A 17,146-nucleotide genomic window follows, 5' to 3' on the forward strand; every position below is an offset into this window, starting at 1 on the left:
TTCGTTCAGACTGAAAGGTCTGAATGACAATAAAGGCTCATTTACTTTAAAATGTTACTTTAACCATACTGGGAAGAGTATTTTACTGAAAACATTAAACAAAACAATTCTAGTCATCATGCTTCTTATATAACTCTATTTCTTCCATCAGTCAGTACATTAGAGCAAACCAGGGCTCCATTACTTGTGCAGTTCAACACACAGGGAAAATGCTATTGTCTATGCAAATTATGATACTTCCCTCAACATATATATTCCCCCACAGCAATGTCTACAAGCTGTCTAATTCTAAAACTCTGATGATTTAGCTGTGCTGATATCTAGTATAGATATGAAATATTTGTTTGGTTTACCTTCTGGACATGATGACTCATAATCATTCAAGTAATATTTCTTGCTATGTCAACCTGGAGATTTGGTCTTGTATTGATGAGCTGTTTCATGGCAACCCAGGTGAGTTAATTTCTGCCTTTTACTGACTTGTACATGGGTCCTTCTTTCAGAGAAGCTGGATACGGATCAGGAATAGAACCCTCACCCCCCTCCCTAAGAAAGTTTAGCACAGCTTCTATACAGAGGTCTGATCAAATAAGAGGCTTTTGTTTTCTGTGGCCTTTTCCCCTTCATGATACATCTACAGTGCCCACCATAATGTTTGGGACAATGACCCATCATTTATTTATTTGCCTCGATACTCCACAATTTGAGATTTGTAATAGAAAAAATCACATGTGGTTTAAGTGTACATTCTCAGATTTTAATAAAGGCCATTTTTATACATTTTGGTTTCACCATGTAAAAATTAAAGTTGTGTTTATACATAGTCCCCCCATTTGTGTTTCAGTGAACATATCACATGAAGGAGAGGTAGGGGCAAAATAATTACCTGAAGGACCACAGGAACATAACTTTGAGACCATTTGCACAGGGTTCATAATTCTACGAGGTTTATGGAGCCACTCAAACTCCATATCATAAGATCATATGTGATAGGAATTGATAAGAATTAGGATATTCGGTCCATCAGTCATTCAATCATGGCTAATCTATCTCTCCCTCCTAACCCCATTCTCCTGCCTTCTCCCCATAACCTATGTCCCATCTGCCTAAACTAGTCCCATCTGCCTGTGTGTGGCCCATATCCCTCTAAACCTATCCCATCCATGTACCTGTCTAAATGTTTCTTAAACGTTGCTATAGTACCTGCCTCAACAATCTCCTTTGGCATGTCGTTCCATACACCCACCACTTTTTGTGTGAGAAAGTTATCCTTCATGTTCCTAATCTTCTCCCCCCCCCCTCCATTCACCCGCTCTGCTCTCCTCACCTTAAGCGTTGTTTAACAAAGTGTTCTAATGATTCATATTGGTGTTTCATCAACCTGTGGGCTGTACAGACCAGTGGTGAAAATTCTCATTCATCTACGCCTGACACAACACAACAATTCTCAATTCCCAGCAGATGGTGAAGTGATATGATAGGCTTTCCTATCACATTCATCACTGCAGCAGTATGAAGGGTGTCGTAGCCACTGGCTCAGAGTGAATCAAAAAAGAACATTTGTCATGTCACACTTTTCACAATCTCAGAACATCCAAAGGCGTTTTACACTGACTGGAGTATTCTTGATGTCTAGGGGCTATAGTGTGCATGAAATCATTGCCAGCTAACTTGTGCCTATCTATTGCCCACACAAAGAAATACATAAATGATGAGATTACCTTTTCGTAGTGTTAATAATTCAGCAATAAATTTCAACATGGACACTGCAAACAAGAACTCTACCGCACTTCAAAACCCTGAATGATAAAATAGAATCTCAGTTTAACATCTCACCTGAAACACTAGCTTCTCTTGCACATCCAGCATTATTTTTAATGTCAATTTAAAACATTTCAGTGTTTGATCAACGAGCTGTTTAAGATAAAAACATATCAGAGATTAAAACAAGTTGCTCAAATTTCAAAGAAAACAAGGGTTTATTTAAAGTGTGCAATTAAGCTAAATGTTTAGCAAATGTTATTTCATTTTAATTTGTGATATATTTGATTTGTGAGATTTCCAGTTAGGAAAATTTAATGTTTGTATTGCTCATATATTATAGATGAAAATTTTTAAATTAAACAAATATTTTAATGAATGCGAGTCGGGTAAATTAAAAAAAATAGTTCTGGAAATCTGCAAGAAATATAGCAAAAGTGATGAGCAATGGGTGCAGAGGTTATGTGTTGCTGAAGGCTTCATCTTACTGTGCGGCATGGTTCGTTACTTTTAATTACATCTTAACCAAGACAGCAGCTTAGTTATTCAGGTTTTGTTTACACAGTTATTTGTGGTTCATCCATAATGCATGTTTGAAAGCTGCAGCTCGGCTAAAACAAAGCCAATCCAATTTCATACATTATAGTGTTACCAGCATGTTCCTTCTAAAAGTGATGATTCAAAATTGTATTTAATGCAGCACTGAGTAGAAAGAGCAAAAAAAAACCCCTGCCCTCTGTTGCTGATTAAAATTCCTAATTACCGTTGTTGTTATGAAGTTTTAACAGTGCACAGTAGAAATCATTATTCTTTGGCATTACAAAAGACCTCTTCACAATTGCTCAGATTGGAGTGTGCTGAAATTACACAGCAGGGCACCATCACTATTCCCAGGAGGGAAGATGGCTTACAACTGACAAGTATTATTAATTATCACTTTCGTTTCATAACACAGTACCCTGTTTAATTGTTTACCTGGAAGTTGCATGTGTTATTTTCATATGCTTTCAATGTGATAGTTTTTATTGGAAAAACAACCATTAGAAATATATCTCTCTGAAACATGATAGAAATGCAGCCCAGACCCCAAGATGTAGTCTAGTTTTTACTTTAAAAGTTAAGAAAATGCTTAAAAACGCACAATTTTTTGTGTTGCCTGTGTTTGGCGAAATGTGAGTTATGTGCTATTGATGATATCATGTCAAATTGTAACCTATGTAAGGATATTTTTGGCTTCATAATATTTTTACAAGCTCATTTTACATATTTAAACAGATTTTTCAGAGCACTTCTAATAGGAAAGTAATATTATGTGGAAAGCAGTCAAGGGGCAGAGTCCACCCCATGTGTGAGCTAGATTTTATTCTAACAGTCTCTGTACAAATGTGCATTCAAAAAGTTGGTGTATTTGTCTTGTTAATCTTGAATAAAGAATGCCACTTCCCCCATGATTGCTGTATTCAAATTGATTTGAATTATATCATGTTTGTATTTGACAGTGACCAATAATTATTAAATTCTTGTTGACAGTAATTACAAAACATTTCTAAGCTTATTTTAATATTAAAATGCATCATTTATATTAAATTATGATTGTACAAATAATCTATATATCTTCAAAAATTATTTTATAGTGGTTTTGCACAAAGCAACTGTATTTTGAACGACTTAATTTTATTTTTTGTGTTTTTCTTTTTCTTCCTTCAGATTTAAATATTTAAAGGTCTGATTACAGTTATTGCTCAAGGTAAGCCTGTCACTGCAGTGTTTCTGCTGTGTCTCCACCAGTTTTTTCACTGCACTTTACTAATAAACATTCTTTATGCTATTCGCATTGTTGGCCTTTGCTATTCCTTATTGCTCCTAATTAGTGGTGATGCGCTTTAGAACAAGTGGTGCTGGGAATTAACACCTGACTAGGTAGCTGCACTAACAATACTGCTGCACTAATGGTACTTCCCTGTTTCTGCATGTCTGAGCTTTAACTGAAAGCTAATACTTTAGTTGTGCGCCTCAGGCTGTATCTGAGACTAACACCTGCCATATTGGAGAATGTCTTTGTCACTCATGCTTTTGTTTGAATTGCTTCAGGGAAGCCAATGAGAGTTAAGTCCATTTATGTTTTGTTTTTTAAGCACCACGCAATTGGATTTTGAAACTGGATAGATTAGAAGTGGCACGTGCTGAGCCTGTCTTTTCAGCCAGCTTGGCTTAATAAGTAGTTTCAGGAGGGCAGATTGCTGAGCCTCGGTTTCTGAATGGAACAGCTGGGGGAGGAAGGAAACACAAAAGAGAAGTAGACAGAGTGGCGTAAACCTGGAGAATTGTGGGTGGGGCTTTGGACAGAGGGAGCAGGACCGACCACACGCCAGGAGTGACCCTTTCTAGCTCCTTCATTCTGCTTGTTTGTCTGGGCAATTTAAAACTCGCTGATAAAAATGAGGAATGTGACAGGCTGCCGTCTGCAGCCAGAGGTAGGAGGAGTCTGACTGAAGCTGCTGAACCTTCATTGATTAACCCTCTGAGGAGTGAATTAGCATATTAGCACCTTATCTAAGAGCATGACAGGTGTAGGAGTTTTCAAAGATGGTCATCTGCTTCTTGCCACTTTGCAATTTTTTTTAAAATATATTAATTCTTAATGTAGTAGCTGAGCCTATATAGCAGATGTTACCATGTCAAAAAGACGCCATAATACCAATGGCAGAATGTAGACAGTTTGCAGTGAATTCAAAGCAATATTTGGAATGAGAATTGATGACTACCTTGGGCATGTCATTGTAGCAATGGTTAATTCACTGACCGGTCCACAAAATTCCATTTGATCGGAGTGAACGAAAGGAGAGCAGCAGCTGTGAAGCACAGTTTGATCGCAGTATCACTTATTTGACTAAATTAAGATAAAATATGTGGTCAAATTTATCTTTTGGTGTTCAGCCGTTTCATGCCCTTTGATATGATCACTTCCTTTGTTAAAATTGTTCTTTGAAAATTTCTTTTGACTGTGAATGTCCCAGTTAATTTGGAAATGTTATGGAACAAACGGTAACTTTTACCAAAGAGTAGGTGTAGAATATGGGAAGAATCCTTTTGAAACAGCAGATTAGATTCTCCTGTCTAAGACAGAAGCAACAATTGATATTTATTGCATTTCAAGCTCGGAGGTGATTTAAAATATCCAACAGGCCATCGTAGTTGCAGTTCATCAGCGTCAGTTGTTGGATCAGACCTGTAGAGGGTGGAACGTAGAGATCCCAGAGCAGGAAGTTGTCTGGTTATGCTCCTGTGAAGAGCTTTGAGATATTCTACTGCATTAAGGCCACTATATAAATGCACGTCGGTGTTGATTTTTAACACTGGACATTAATACTGCCCGAGGCTCGTGCCAGGCAACCAGAAGATTACAGCTGGTGGGTCTTGTATGAAATCTGCTCTTCAGCAGCCCACCCATTGTAGCTAGTAAAGGGGGTAATGAGGAAGTCATCTGGCAACATCTAGGAAGCTCTCTCAGATAGGAAGCACAGATGGGTTTGGTTTTGTTTAGTTTAAAGAGAGCGCTGAAACAGGTCTTTCGGCCCACCGAGTCTGCGCAGACCAGCGATCCCCGCACATTAATACTATCGTAGACTCACGAGGAACAATTAACCGACAAACTTTAAAGTGTGGGTGGAAACCGGAGATCAGGAGAAAACCCATACAGGTCGCGGAGAGAACGTACAAACTCTGTACAGACAAGCACCCATAGTGAGGATCGAACCCGGGTCTCTAGCGCTGTAAATCAACAACTCTACCGCTGTGTCACTGTTGTCTGGCTAAGGAAAGTAATTTTCATATGACTTGCTGACATCCAGCGCAACAAATATTTAATTCAGAATCATGTTTCTGAGTTATTGAGCCTCCAATATCTATTATAACTATTGCTCTACGAGTCATGGGACCCCTAAGACAAGATTATTAATGGGGTATCCACTTGAGTCCGAAAGGAACAGCAGCTGTAGCTTGAACCAGGGGGGACAACACAGAATTAACAAAGACTGAATGGAAAATGAAGTTGGTTCAATTTCACTGTAGCTATCATAGTGGGTTAGTTTTAATGGGGGGAATAATAACATGTAGTTAAAGTGCACATTGTCATTGTTATACATTTTTATACAATTTTGCTAGCCCTTGCTGTCTCCTCCCCTTCCTTAACCCTCGAGCTGTCTCCTCCACTGTGGGCTCCTCCTATCCATTTTTCCTTCCTTCTCCCATCCCCCCCCATCAGTCTGAAGAAGGGTTTCGGGAAACGTCACCTTTTTCTTCGCTCCATAGATGTTTCGGACACGCTGACTTTCTCCAGCAATTTTGTGTACCGTCATTTTTAACATTTTGGTTTCACCATGGAGAAATTACAACTGTGTTTATACATTGTCCCCCATTTTGGGGCACCTTAATGTTTCAGACACATAACTTCACAGGCATTTGTAATTGCTCAGGTGTGTTTAATTGCGTCCTTAATGCAGGTATAAGAGAGCTCTCAGCTCCTGGTCTTTCCTCCAGTCTTTCCATCACCTTTGGAAAATTTTATTGCTGTTTATCAACATGAGGACTAAAGTTGTGCCAATGAAAGTCAAAGAAGCCATTATGAGACTGAGAAACAAGACTAAAACTGTTAGAGACATCAGCCAAACCTTAGGCTTACCAAAATCAACTGTTTGGGACATCATTAAGAAGAAAGAGAGCACTGGTGAGCTTACTAATGGCAAAGGGACTGGCAGTCCAAGGAAGACCTCCACAGCTGATGACAGAAGAATTCTCTCTATAATAAAGAAAAATCCCCAAACACCTGTCCGACAGATCAGAAACACTCTTCAGGTGTGAATTTGTTAATCACCACTGTCTGCAGAAGACTTCATGAACAGAAATACAGAGGCTACACTGCAAGATGAAAACCACTGGTTAACTGCAAAAATAGGATGGCCAGGTTACAGTTTGCCAAGAAGTGCCATATTTCCCAGCAATGAAGACGCTATCTTTTACCCAAAAATAAGGCACAAAAATGTACCTGCGTCTTGAAGGCCGAAGGTTAGGTTGTTAGCCATGAAAGATAGACTAGGCTATCCCTCAGTACAGCAACATCAAGAACAATGTTGCTGCACTGAGGGGTAGCCAAGTCTATCCCTCATTGCTGGCAGCTGATGGGAAGCGGCTGTAAAAGGACAGCGCCGCTGAGGGGGAGAGTTTCTTTCACAGCGTGTGGGGAGTCTGGCCTGCGTCAGCACGAGCAGGAGCGTTGAGAAGGAGGGGGTTGGGGATCACGCCAGCAACTCACTCACCGCTGCCGCGACGCTCCAGGCGCGGAGCCACCGTATTGTGGCCGAGGAGGGAAGTAGGCTGTGAGCGGCTGCCAAGACCGGACAGTGGAACCGGCCGCCATCTCAGCGCCTTCTGCCGGCCCGCTCTCCTTTGGCAGTGCTCTCTGTCTGAAAACCTCTCTCCTTTCAAAGCTAAAAAATGGTAAATTCTTCAGAGGCCAAGTCAATCACCTGATCTGAACCCAATTGAGCATGCTTTTTGTATGCTGAAGAGAAAACTGAAGGGGACTAGCCCCCAAAACAAGCATAAGCTAAAGATGGCTGCAATACAGGCCTGGCAGAGCATCACCAGAGAAGACACCCAGCAACTGGTGATGTCCATGAATCGCAGACTTCAAGCAGTCATTGCATGCAAAGGATATGCAACAAAATACTAAACATGTCCACTTTCCGTTAGATTACATCGCTGTGTCCCAAACATTATGATGCCCTGAAATGGGGGGACTATGTATCAACACTGCTGTAATTTCTACATGATGTAACCAAAATGTATAAAAATGGCCTTTATTAAAATCTGACAATGCACTTTAACCACATGTGATTTGTTTTTCTATTACAAATCTGAAATTGTGGAGGACAGAGGCATATAAATAAATGATGGGTCTTTGTCCCAAACATTATGGAGGGCACTGCAACTGAAGAAGACTCTGGGGTTGTTTTTTGGGTTATTTCTCTGGGCTATAGTTAATGTTGCTTTATCACAGTTACTAGAAGATGCATAAGTATTGCCACTATCTTATTCGTCCACTTTGTCTTTGATTGGGAAAACCTGTGATGTCCATTCAGTTATGTCTTTAATTGTACAGTTCATGTTCTTGGGATGTTATTATTAGGGAAATATTTGTAAGGAACAGAAAACTACATAAGTGCAATTAGTCAAACAACACATAATTCATTTAGCATCTTAGGTAGATTTGGTTAAAAGTATTTGAGCTGTGCATTCAAGAGAACACAAGAAAATTAGTCAGCCACATATCTCAAGAAAGGAATGACTGAATAAATGAACAAAAAATGTTCATTTGCTATCCATTCAGCAATCTCTCCTTGGATCCCATGCGATCTAACCTTCCAGAGCAGCCTACCATGCGGAACCTTGTAGAACGCCTTACTGAAGTCCATGCACTGTAGATGTTGTGTATATGGACTTCAGTAAGGCGTTCAACAAGGTTCCGCATGGTAGGCTGCTCTGGAAGGTTAGATCGCATGGGAACCAAATGGAGATAGCTGAATGGATAGAAAATTGGCTCCATCGAAGGAAGCAGAAGGTGATGATGGAATGTTGCTTCTCAGACTGGAGGCCTGTGACCAGTGGTGTGCCTCAGCGTTCAGTGCTGGGCCCGTTACTGTTTGTCATCTACATCAATGATTTGGATGAGAACATGCAGGGCAAGATTAGCAAGTTTGCTGATGATACAAAAATTAGTGGTTTTACAGATTGTGAAGATGGTTATGAAAGATTTCAGCAGATCTGGATCGATTGGCCAGGTGGGCAGAGGAATGGTTGATGGAATTTAATACAGAAAAGTGTGAGGTGTTGCATTTTGGGATGTCGAACAAGGGCAGGACCTACACACTAAATGGTAGGTCTCTGGGTAGTGTAGAGCAGAGGGATCTAGGAGAGCAGGTGCATGTTTCCTTGAAGGTAAAGTCGCAGGTAGATAAGACGTCGGTGAGACCGCATTTAGAATATTGTGGTCAGTTCTGGGCACCATGTTATAGGAAAGATATTGTCAAGCTTGAAAGGGTTCAGAAAGATTTACGAGGATGTTGCCAGGACTAGAGGGTGTGAGCTATAGGGAGAGGTTGAGTAGGCTGGGTCTCTATTCCATGGAGTGCAGGAAGATTAGGGGAGACCCTATAGAGGTATACAAAATCATGAGAAGAATAGATCGGATATATGCCCGATCAGAGTCTTTTGCCCAGACTAGGGGAATCGAGGACCAGAGGACATAGGTTCAAGGTGAAGGGGAAAAGATGTAATAGGAATCCGAGGAGTAATATTTTCATAGAAAGGGTGGTGGATGTATGGAACAAGGTGCCAGAGGAGGTAGTTGAGGCTGGGACTATTCCATAGTTTAAGAAACAATTAAAGAGGTATATGGATTGGACAGGTTTGGAGAGATATGGACCAAACGCAGGCAAGTGGGACTAGTGTAGCTGGGACATTGTTGGCCGGTGTGGGCGAGTTGGGCCGAATGGCCTTTTTCCACACTGTATCACTCTATGACTGTGACTCATAGCTCCTATTAATTATTAGTTGAATTGTTTAAAAATAGTGAAGACAACTTAAACGTCTAAAGAATTGCATTGACACAAAAAGCTGGAGTAACTCAGCGGGTCAGACAGTATATCTGGAGAAAAAGAATAGGTGACGTTTCAGTTTCGAGACCCTTCTTCAGTTCCTTCCTACACATAAAGATTTTTATATTTTTGTTGGTAGTAACACTGATAATATTGTTATGCCACCAACAGTATGTCTTATTAAATGATATCCACTTCAAACTGGGTTTCCCTCTGCCAAAAGATGATAATTTGAACGTGAATGGGCTGAACAGACACACCCATATTTGGCACCCTACTGTCAAACATTGTTTGCGCTATCCATGGGGCATCAACAAGTGAGCGAAGCTCAATTTCATTGCACTTAGCTCTGCCCGAAAGTGGAATGAAAGACCAAGAGGATTAAAGCCTTAATTATTTAAACATTAGCAACACGTAATGAGCTAATGAAATAATTTTATTTTTGGTTTAAACAGAAATACAGTTTTTAAATAGCCAAGGGAACCGTAGAATGTATTTTTGAATACACCGCTCAAATACTTTTACCAAATATACCTAAGATGCTAAATGAATTCTGTGTTAAACATAGAAACGTAGAAAATAGGTTCAGAAGTAGGCCATTCGGCCCTTCAAGACATTCAATATGATTATGGCTGATCATCCAATATCAGTACCCCGTTCCTGCTTTTCCCCCGCTATCACTTGATTCCGTTAGCTCTAAGAGTTGTTGTTTGACTAATTGCAATTATGCAATTTTCTGTTCCTTACCAATATTTCCCAAATAATAATTCCCAGCTGTACAATTAAAGACATAACTGAATGGACACCAGAGGTTTTCCCTATCAAAGACCCAAAGTGGACGAATAAGATAGTGGCAATCAATACTCATGCATCTTCTAGTAACTGATGTGAAGCAACATTAACTTTTGCCAAGAAAAATAACCAATCTTACTAATTGAAGAATTTTATTTTAACAATAGATCAAAGAGAAAAAAATCTGGACGAAGGAAGTTTATCAGTTATCAGTTTTTATGCATATGGGCTGTTCTTTGGATCAAGCAGCCACCAGCTTCTCTGAAAAAGATGAGGAGTGACACTTGCATCGTTTACAATTTAGTGATTTTTAAGGCCACTGTATTTTGCCAATTAAAGAATTCCTGCTCTTTACCTCATTTTTATTTTAATTCTTATACAGTCGAGCTGATCACTTAATGTAGCTTTAAATTAACATTTGTCTGCAGAATTTAAAAAACAGTCATCAAATACTTGAGGAAAAATCTGCCAAATTATCAAGTGAATGGAATAAGAAAGTGATTGCATAATGTACTTACATTTTTTAGTATCTATGTTAAATATGTATGATTTAAGTTAAGATAGACACAAAAAGCTGGAGTAACTCAGCAGAACAGGCAGCATCTCTGGAGAGAAGGAATGGTTGACACTTAGGGTCAAGACCTTTCTTCAGACTGTAGAAGTCTGAAGTCCAGACTGAAGAAGGGTCACGACCCGAAACGTCGCCCATTTTTTCTCTCCAGAGATGCTGCCTGTCCCGCTGAGTTGCTCCAGCTTTTTGTGTCTTATCTTTGGTTTAAACCAGCATCTGCATTTCCTTCTACACACTATGATTTAAGTTAAATGTGTTAAAAAAAAACATAAATACTTAGAATTAAGAATACTTTTATACATTAAGCTATAATTGCCAAACAGACAAATAACTTTGAAAAAAGACTAAGTACTAAAGACAGCAAAGTACAGTTTAAAAATTGACTTTCGAGCAAAGTACTGCGGCTCTTTCCTTACCCTGGTGGAAACAGAGTTCACCATCTATGCTTCAACCATTTTATCATTCTGTAATTGTTAATCACCTGTGAATGTGTTGCTTAACCTTTCATTTATGTTATATCATCCACCTGTTACCTATTTTGTGCACTCATTACCTTTCCCTTTCTCTTTGCGTCAATCCTTGCACCTCACTTTCACACCTTGCTGCATTTGATCAGAAAACGTAGACAAACTGCACTTTCATAAAAGGCATATATATATTGATTGTGAAAGAAAAATCTAGGCCCAAGTTACAAATCCTTATGATTCCTGGAAGTAACTACAAACCAAAGCTTGTCATTTGGAGCGCAGAAGGTTAAGGGGGGATAGAGGTCTTTAAAATGATGAGAGGGATAGACAGAGTTGACGTGGATAAGCTTTTCCCATTGAGAGTAGGGAAGATTCAAACAAGAGGACATGACTTGAGAATTAAGGGACAGAGGTTTAGGGGTAACATGAGGGGGAACTTCTTTACTCAGAGAGTGGTAGCTGTGTGGAATGAGCTGCCAGTGGAAATGGTGGAGGCAGGTTTGATTTTATCATTTAAAAATAAATTGGATAGGTATATGGACGGGAAAGGAGTGGAGGGTTATGGTCTGAGTGCAGGTAGATGGGACTAGGGGAAAATAAGTGTTCGGCACGGACTTGGGTCGAGATGGCCTGTTTCCGTGCTGTAATTGTTATATGGTTATTTCTACCCTCTTCAGTCAACGCTTTATCCATGCTGATGTATTAACCAATACCAAAAGTTTTTTTTTTAATTCAGTGGCAATTTGCGTGGTACCTTTTGCAAGTACAAATATGATATATCCATTTCTTTCACTCTTACCAACCCTACATAAAATATGGATTTATGAAATCTGGTTTCCCTTTACTAAAGTAATGTCAACCACATCCAATCATAATATCGTTTTTTTTAGTGCCCTTAACAAAGAATTCCAATATATTCCCAACAACTGATGACAGGCTAACTGGTCTGTGGTTTTCCATCCACCTCATTTCTTGAAATCCATTATTACATTTTCTACATTTAAATCCACGGAGACCATTCTAGAATCAAAGGAATTTTAAAAGGTCACTATTAATGATGTCCTTATCTCTGTGGCCGTACGTTTTTAAACACAAAGATGTTGGCTAAAAGATTTGTAAACATTTAATTCCATTAATTTCCCCAGATTTTCTATTTGCTTTTTAGAATTACTTTTAGTTACTTACTCTCATTAGACGTTTAGTTCCCTACTATCTTCAATATACTTACTATGTATTTTACTGTAGATAGGGCTAAAAAATATTTGTTCTATATTAATCCATTTCACAATGTAATTTTTGCTGCCACTGTCTCTAAGGGACCCATGTATTCCTCTTTACCATGCTATAAATTTGTAAAAAGCTCTTATGTATGTATTACAATTATATTTCGTGCTAGTCTAATTTTCCATCTACTTCTTTGCCAAGTTATTGGTCATATAACCATATAACCATATAACAATTACAGCACGGAAACAGGCCATCTCGACCCTTCTAGTCCTTGCCGAACACGTATTCTCCCCTAGTCCCATATACCTGCGCTCAGACCATAACCCTCCATTCCTTTCTCGTCCATATAACTATCCAATTTATTTTTAAATGATAAAAACGAACCTGCCTCCACCACCTTCACTGGAAGCTCATTCCACACAGCCACCACTCTCTGAGTAAAGAAGTTCCCCCTCATGTTACCCCTAAACTTCTGTCCCTTAATTCTCAAGTCATGTCCCCTTGTTTGCATCTTCCCTCCTCTCAGTGGGAAAAGCTTATCATGCTTTGGTATTTTCTAGAACTCTCTGTTAGCAGGTTTGATACTCTTTCTAGAAACATTACAAGCCTTTTTTTTTCTAATACCACTCTTAACCTCATTAGTTAACTATATGTGGATCACTTAAAGAGAATGCATTTTTATTGAGAATTGTAGAATATTCATTTGCATGTTTGTCATTGTTTTTGTGATAGGAAAGCATTTAATTGGGAGGTCAGCTTGGTTATTGCGGACCGAGCGGAGGTGTTCGGCGAAACGATCGCCCAACCTCCGCTTGGTCTCACCGATATAGATCTGCTGACATCTAGAGCAGCGGACGCAATAGATGAGGTTGGAAGAGATGCAGGTAAACCTCTGTCGCACTTGGAACGATTGCTTGGGTCCTTGAACGGAGTCGAGGGGGGAGGTAAAGGGACAAGTGTTGCATCTCTTGCGGTTGCAAGGGAAAGTGCCCGGGGAGGGGGTGGTACGAGAGGGAAGGGAAGAATTGACAAGGGAGTTATGGAGGGAGCGGTCTTTGAGGAAGGCAGATATGGGGGGAGATGGGAAGATGTGGCGAGTGGTGGGGTCACGTTGGAGGTGGCGAAACTGACGGAGGATTACTTGTTGTATGTGACGGCTGGTGGGGTGAAAGGTGAGGACTAGGGGGACTCGGCCCTTGTTGCGAGTGGGGGGATGGGGAGAGAGAGCAGTGTTGCGGGGTATGGAAGAGACCCTGGTGCGAGCCTCATTTATGGTGGAGGAGGGGAACCCCCGTTCCCTGAATAATGAGGACATTTCAGATGTCCTGGTGTGGAACGCCTCATCCGTGGAGCAGATGCGGCGTAGACGGAGGAATTGGGAGTAGGGGATGGAGTCCTTACAGGAAGCAGGGTGGGAAGAAGTGTAGTCCAGATAGCCATGGGAGTCAGTGGGTTTGTCGGTCAGAAGTCTATCACCTGCAATGGAGATATGTAATTAGAATTCTATTTGGCACTTCCTCGTTGTATTTTTTCACAAAATAGAGATTAAACTGTTCATAGTGGTCAGAATTTAATTTAGCTAAGGTTTCATATGAGTTTAACAAACTGCCTTTTTTGTTTTGATTCTCTAGACATATATCACAGTGTTTAGTCATGTTCATAACCATCAATATTACTTTAATTAATTTACATAACCATATTCCTGGACCTCTTTGTTCTGCCATCCCTTTTATATACTTTCCAAAAATTGTGAATTTTGTTATTCTTACCAATATGCACGACCTAGCATTCAAAGTTCATTTTTCAAAAAAAATAACCATTCTACTAATTTCCACTAAATTGTTGTGTATTGGATTTTTAATGGCTATTATCAAGAACCAAGGTTTATAATATTTTTTTGTATGTGATGACTTACACTAAGCATGATAACCCTAGTTAAGTATAAACTCTGTATTGCTAATATCCTTGGTCATACTCTATTGTGCCTAATTTATAATAATACATATTTTGATACAATCAATCCACAGTAGCAGAAAATAATTAATTACACTTAAACATATTAAATCATCTACTCATGCAACATTTTTCTAAAATATTGGATTGGTCTGTGCCACTCATCAGCCAGTGGTGCTAAAAGAAAAAGAAAACATGAAATAGACGTCCATTCACTCCAGAGATGCTATCTGACCAACTGAGCTACTCCAGCACATTGTGTTACCTCCCAGAATCTGGAGTCAGCCATTTAGCCCCTCGCATCTCTTCTGTAAGTTGAATAGGCAGAGGAGCAGAATGAAGCCATTCAGCCCATTGTGTCTACTCCGCCATTCAATCATGGCTGATCTATTTTTGCCTCTCAACCCCATTCCCCTGCCATGCCCATAACCCTTGACATTCTTAATTCAACAATTTGTCAATCTGTACTTTAAAAATACCCAATGATTTGGCCAACACATCCGTCTGTGGCAATGAATTCCACAGGTTCATCACCCTCTTCCGAAATAAATTCCTCCTCATCTTCTTTCTGAAGTTTCCATCCTTCATTAAGATCATGGTTGTGTTTAAACCTCGGCTCCACTCTCTTGTATTAAGCCCCATAATCCCTTGATTCCCTCTGTAGTCAGAAATCTATTGATCACTGACTGAACAGACTGAACAACTGAGCCTGCACATCCCCCTGTAATAGAGAGGTTCGCTAACCCTGAGTAAAGAGGTTTTGTTTCTTCACGGTCCTTAATAACTGACTTCTGGTTTTGAACATCTCACACAGGGAAATCTTTATCTTTGCATCTAGCCTATTAACCCCTGTAAGAACTCTGTCTGTTCCAAAGGGGTCACCTCTCATTCTTTCATACTCCAGTGAGTGGGGCACTTTTCTGCTTAATTTCTCCTTGTAAAACAAACTTACCGTTTACTGAATCAAACTGGTATAACTTTGTTGTTTTCACTCTATTGCAATTCCTGCTCGAGTAAGGAAACCAGTCTTGTGTGTAATATTCAAGGCACAGTCTCAACAAAGCCTGATAAAAATCAAATTAAGATTTGACTAGTCTTATACTCAAATTTCTTGCAATACAAGCTGAACTAAATATTCCCCTTCCTAACTGTACCCGGGTGTGATCGGGTCCCGCGGAACACTTTTCCATCCATCACCATTCAAGATCTACTTTAAAAGTGGCAATGTCACATTTTTTCACATTATACTCCATCTGCCTGTCTTCATCTGTTCACTTAACCTTTATTTCCGTCAGTTCTTCTGCATTCTTCTAACAACTCTCACTGCCACTCGACTTTGCAATAATCAATGAAGTTGGATACGTCCCCTCAGCCATTGATATTGATTCTGAATAGCTGGGGCCCCAACATCGATTTGTATGGATAATTCTCATGCTTTGGGAATATTTTCAAGTCCAGATGCAGCCTCTGAGGCTCTGACCATCAGCCACGAACTGTTCAAAACACAGCCTTTGTCTCAAGCAACAAAACAGTCAAAACTGAAGGTCATAGCCTCCAGGCAATTCAGATATATGTCTAAATGCTGCTATTCTCCTCAGAATTTTGAATGCCTCTTGTCAGGTCACTCTTTATCCTCCTCTGGTCTGGTATCGTACTTTTATTTGTCACTTGTACCGAGGTGCAGTGAAATTGATTTTTGTACACAGTTCAGTACAAGTATCACAATACATAAGCACTTGGAGACATCTTAGATCAGCATCTCATATACAGTACAAGTGTATAACAGTAATACACTAAGACAATATACAGGGTCGCCAATTAAGCACTATTTCCACTACTCCAAGGAAACCAAACCCAGTCTATGCAGTCTCTTTTCAAATGAAATGCTGTAATTCATGGTTCAATCTTGGAGATGAAGAATGCTGTCAGTTCTTCAATTTTTTTAAAATTGGAAATTAAGTTATATGTAGACAGGGTTAATGAGAAATAGAGTGGTAGCTGGTTAGTTTCTAGTCAAGTTGCTGATTACACATTGAAAGCCTTTTCTTTAGACAAGCTCTTTCTCATCTGCCATATGAGGAAATGTAAAAAAATTCCAATGAATGCATACACAGTCATTCAGCTCAACCTAAAGGAAACAAGTAATGTTGATCTAACCCCTGCCGTCTGATTGTGGCATAATAAAGAGCCTGAATAATTAGAGTTTGTACCAGTCAGATTGCAGGTGGAATTATGATATCTTATGAAAGGAAGCATTTATCAGTTTGTGGTTATCGTTCGTGTATACGGCAGCTGTTGCCCTAACAGTCCCTCGTTTTTTTTTGGATCACAGAGTGTTTCAAGGTTGATTGCATGGCATGAGTAGCCAGAAGGGAAGTTTGACTGATGGAATGTGCAAGCATAAAAGGCTAAAGGAATGTTGTGGGTGGTTAAGCCTAACTAGGTGTGTCTGCAGCACATACAGTGCCCTCCGTAATGTTTGGGACAAAGACCCATCGTCTATTTATTTGCCCCTGTACTCCACAATTTGACATTTGTAATAGAAAAAATCACATGTGGTTAAAGTGCACATTGTCAGATTTTAATAAAGGCCATTTTTATACATTTTTGTTTCACCATGTAGAAATTACAGCAATGTTTATACATAGTCCCCCATTTCAGGGCACCATAATGTTTAGGACACACAATGTCATGTAAATGAAAGTAGTCATGTTTAGTAT

At 39.6% G+C, this 17,146-nt stretch overlaps 1 protein-coding gene across 4 annotated transcripts in view; it reads left to right on the forward strand.

Annotated features, from left to right (window-relative positions):
* Positions 1–17,146, forward strand: part of ralgapa2 (Ral GTPase activating protein catalytic subunit alpha 2) — a 328,019-nt gene that overhangs the window by 296,377 nt on the left and 14,496 nt on the right. For all 4 annotated transcript variants that reach the window (XM_055638986.1, XM_055638985.1, XM_055638987.1 and 1 more), the window contains one exon: positions 3,469–3,508. In XM_055638986.1, coding sequence (XP_055494961.1) covers positions 3,469–3,482 — 14 coding nt within the window. In that variant the 3' untranslated portion in view covers positions 3,483–3,508. The remainder of the gene's footprint in view (positions 1–3,468; positions 3,509–17,146) is intronic.

This window comes from Leucoraja erinacea, chromosome 8 (genome assembly GCF_028641065.1).
Source record: "Leucoraja erinacea ecotype New England chromosome 8, Leri_hhj_1, whole genome shotgun sequence".
Lineage (NCBI taxonomy): Eukaryota > Metazoa > Chordata > Chondrichthyes > Rajiformes > Rajidae > Leucoraja > Leucoraja erinaceus.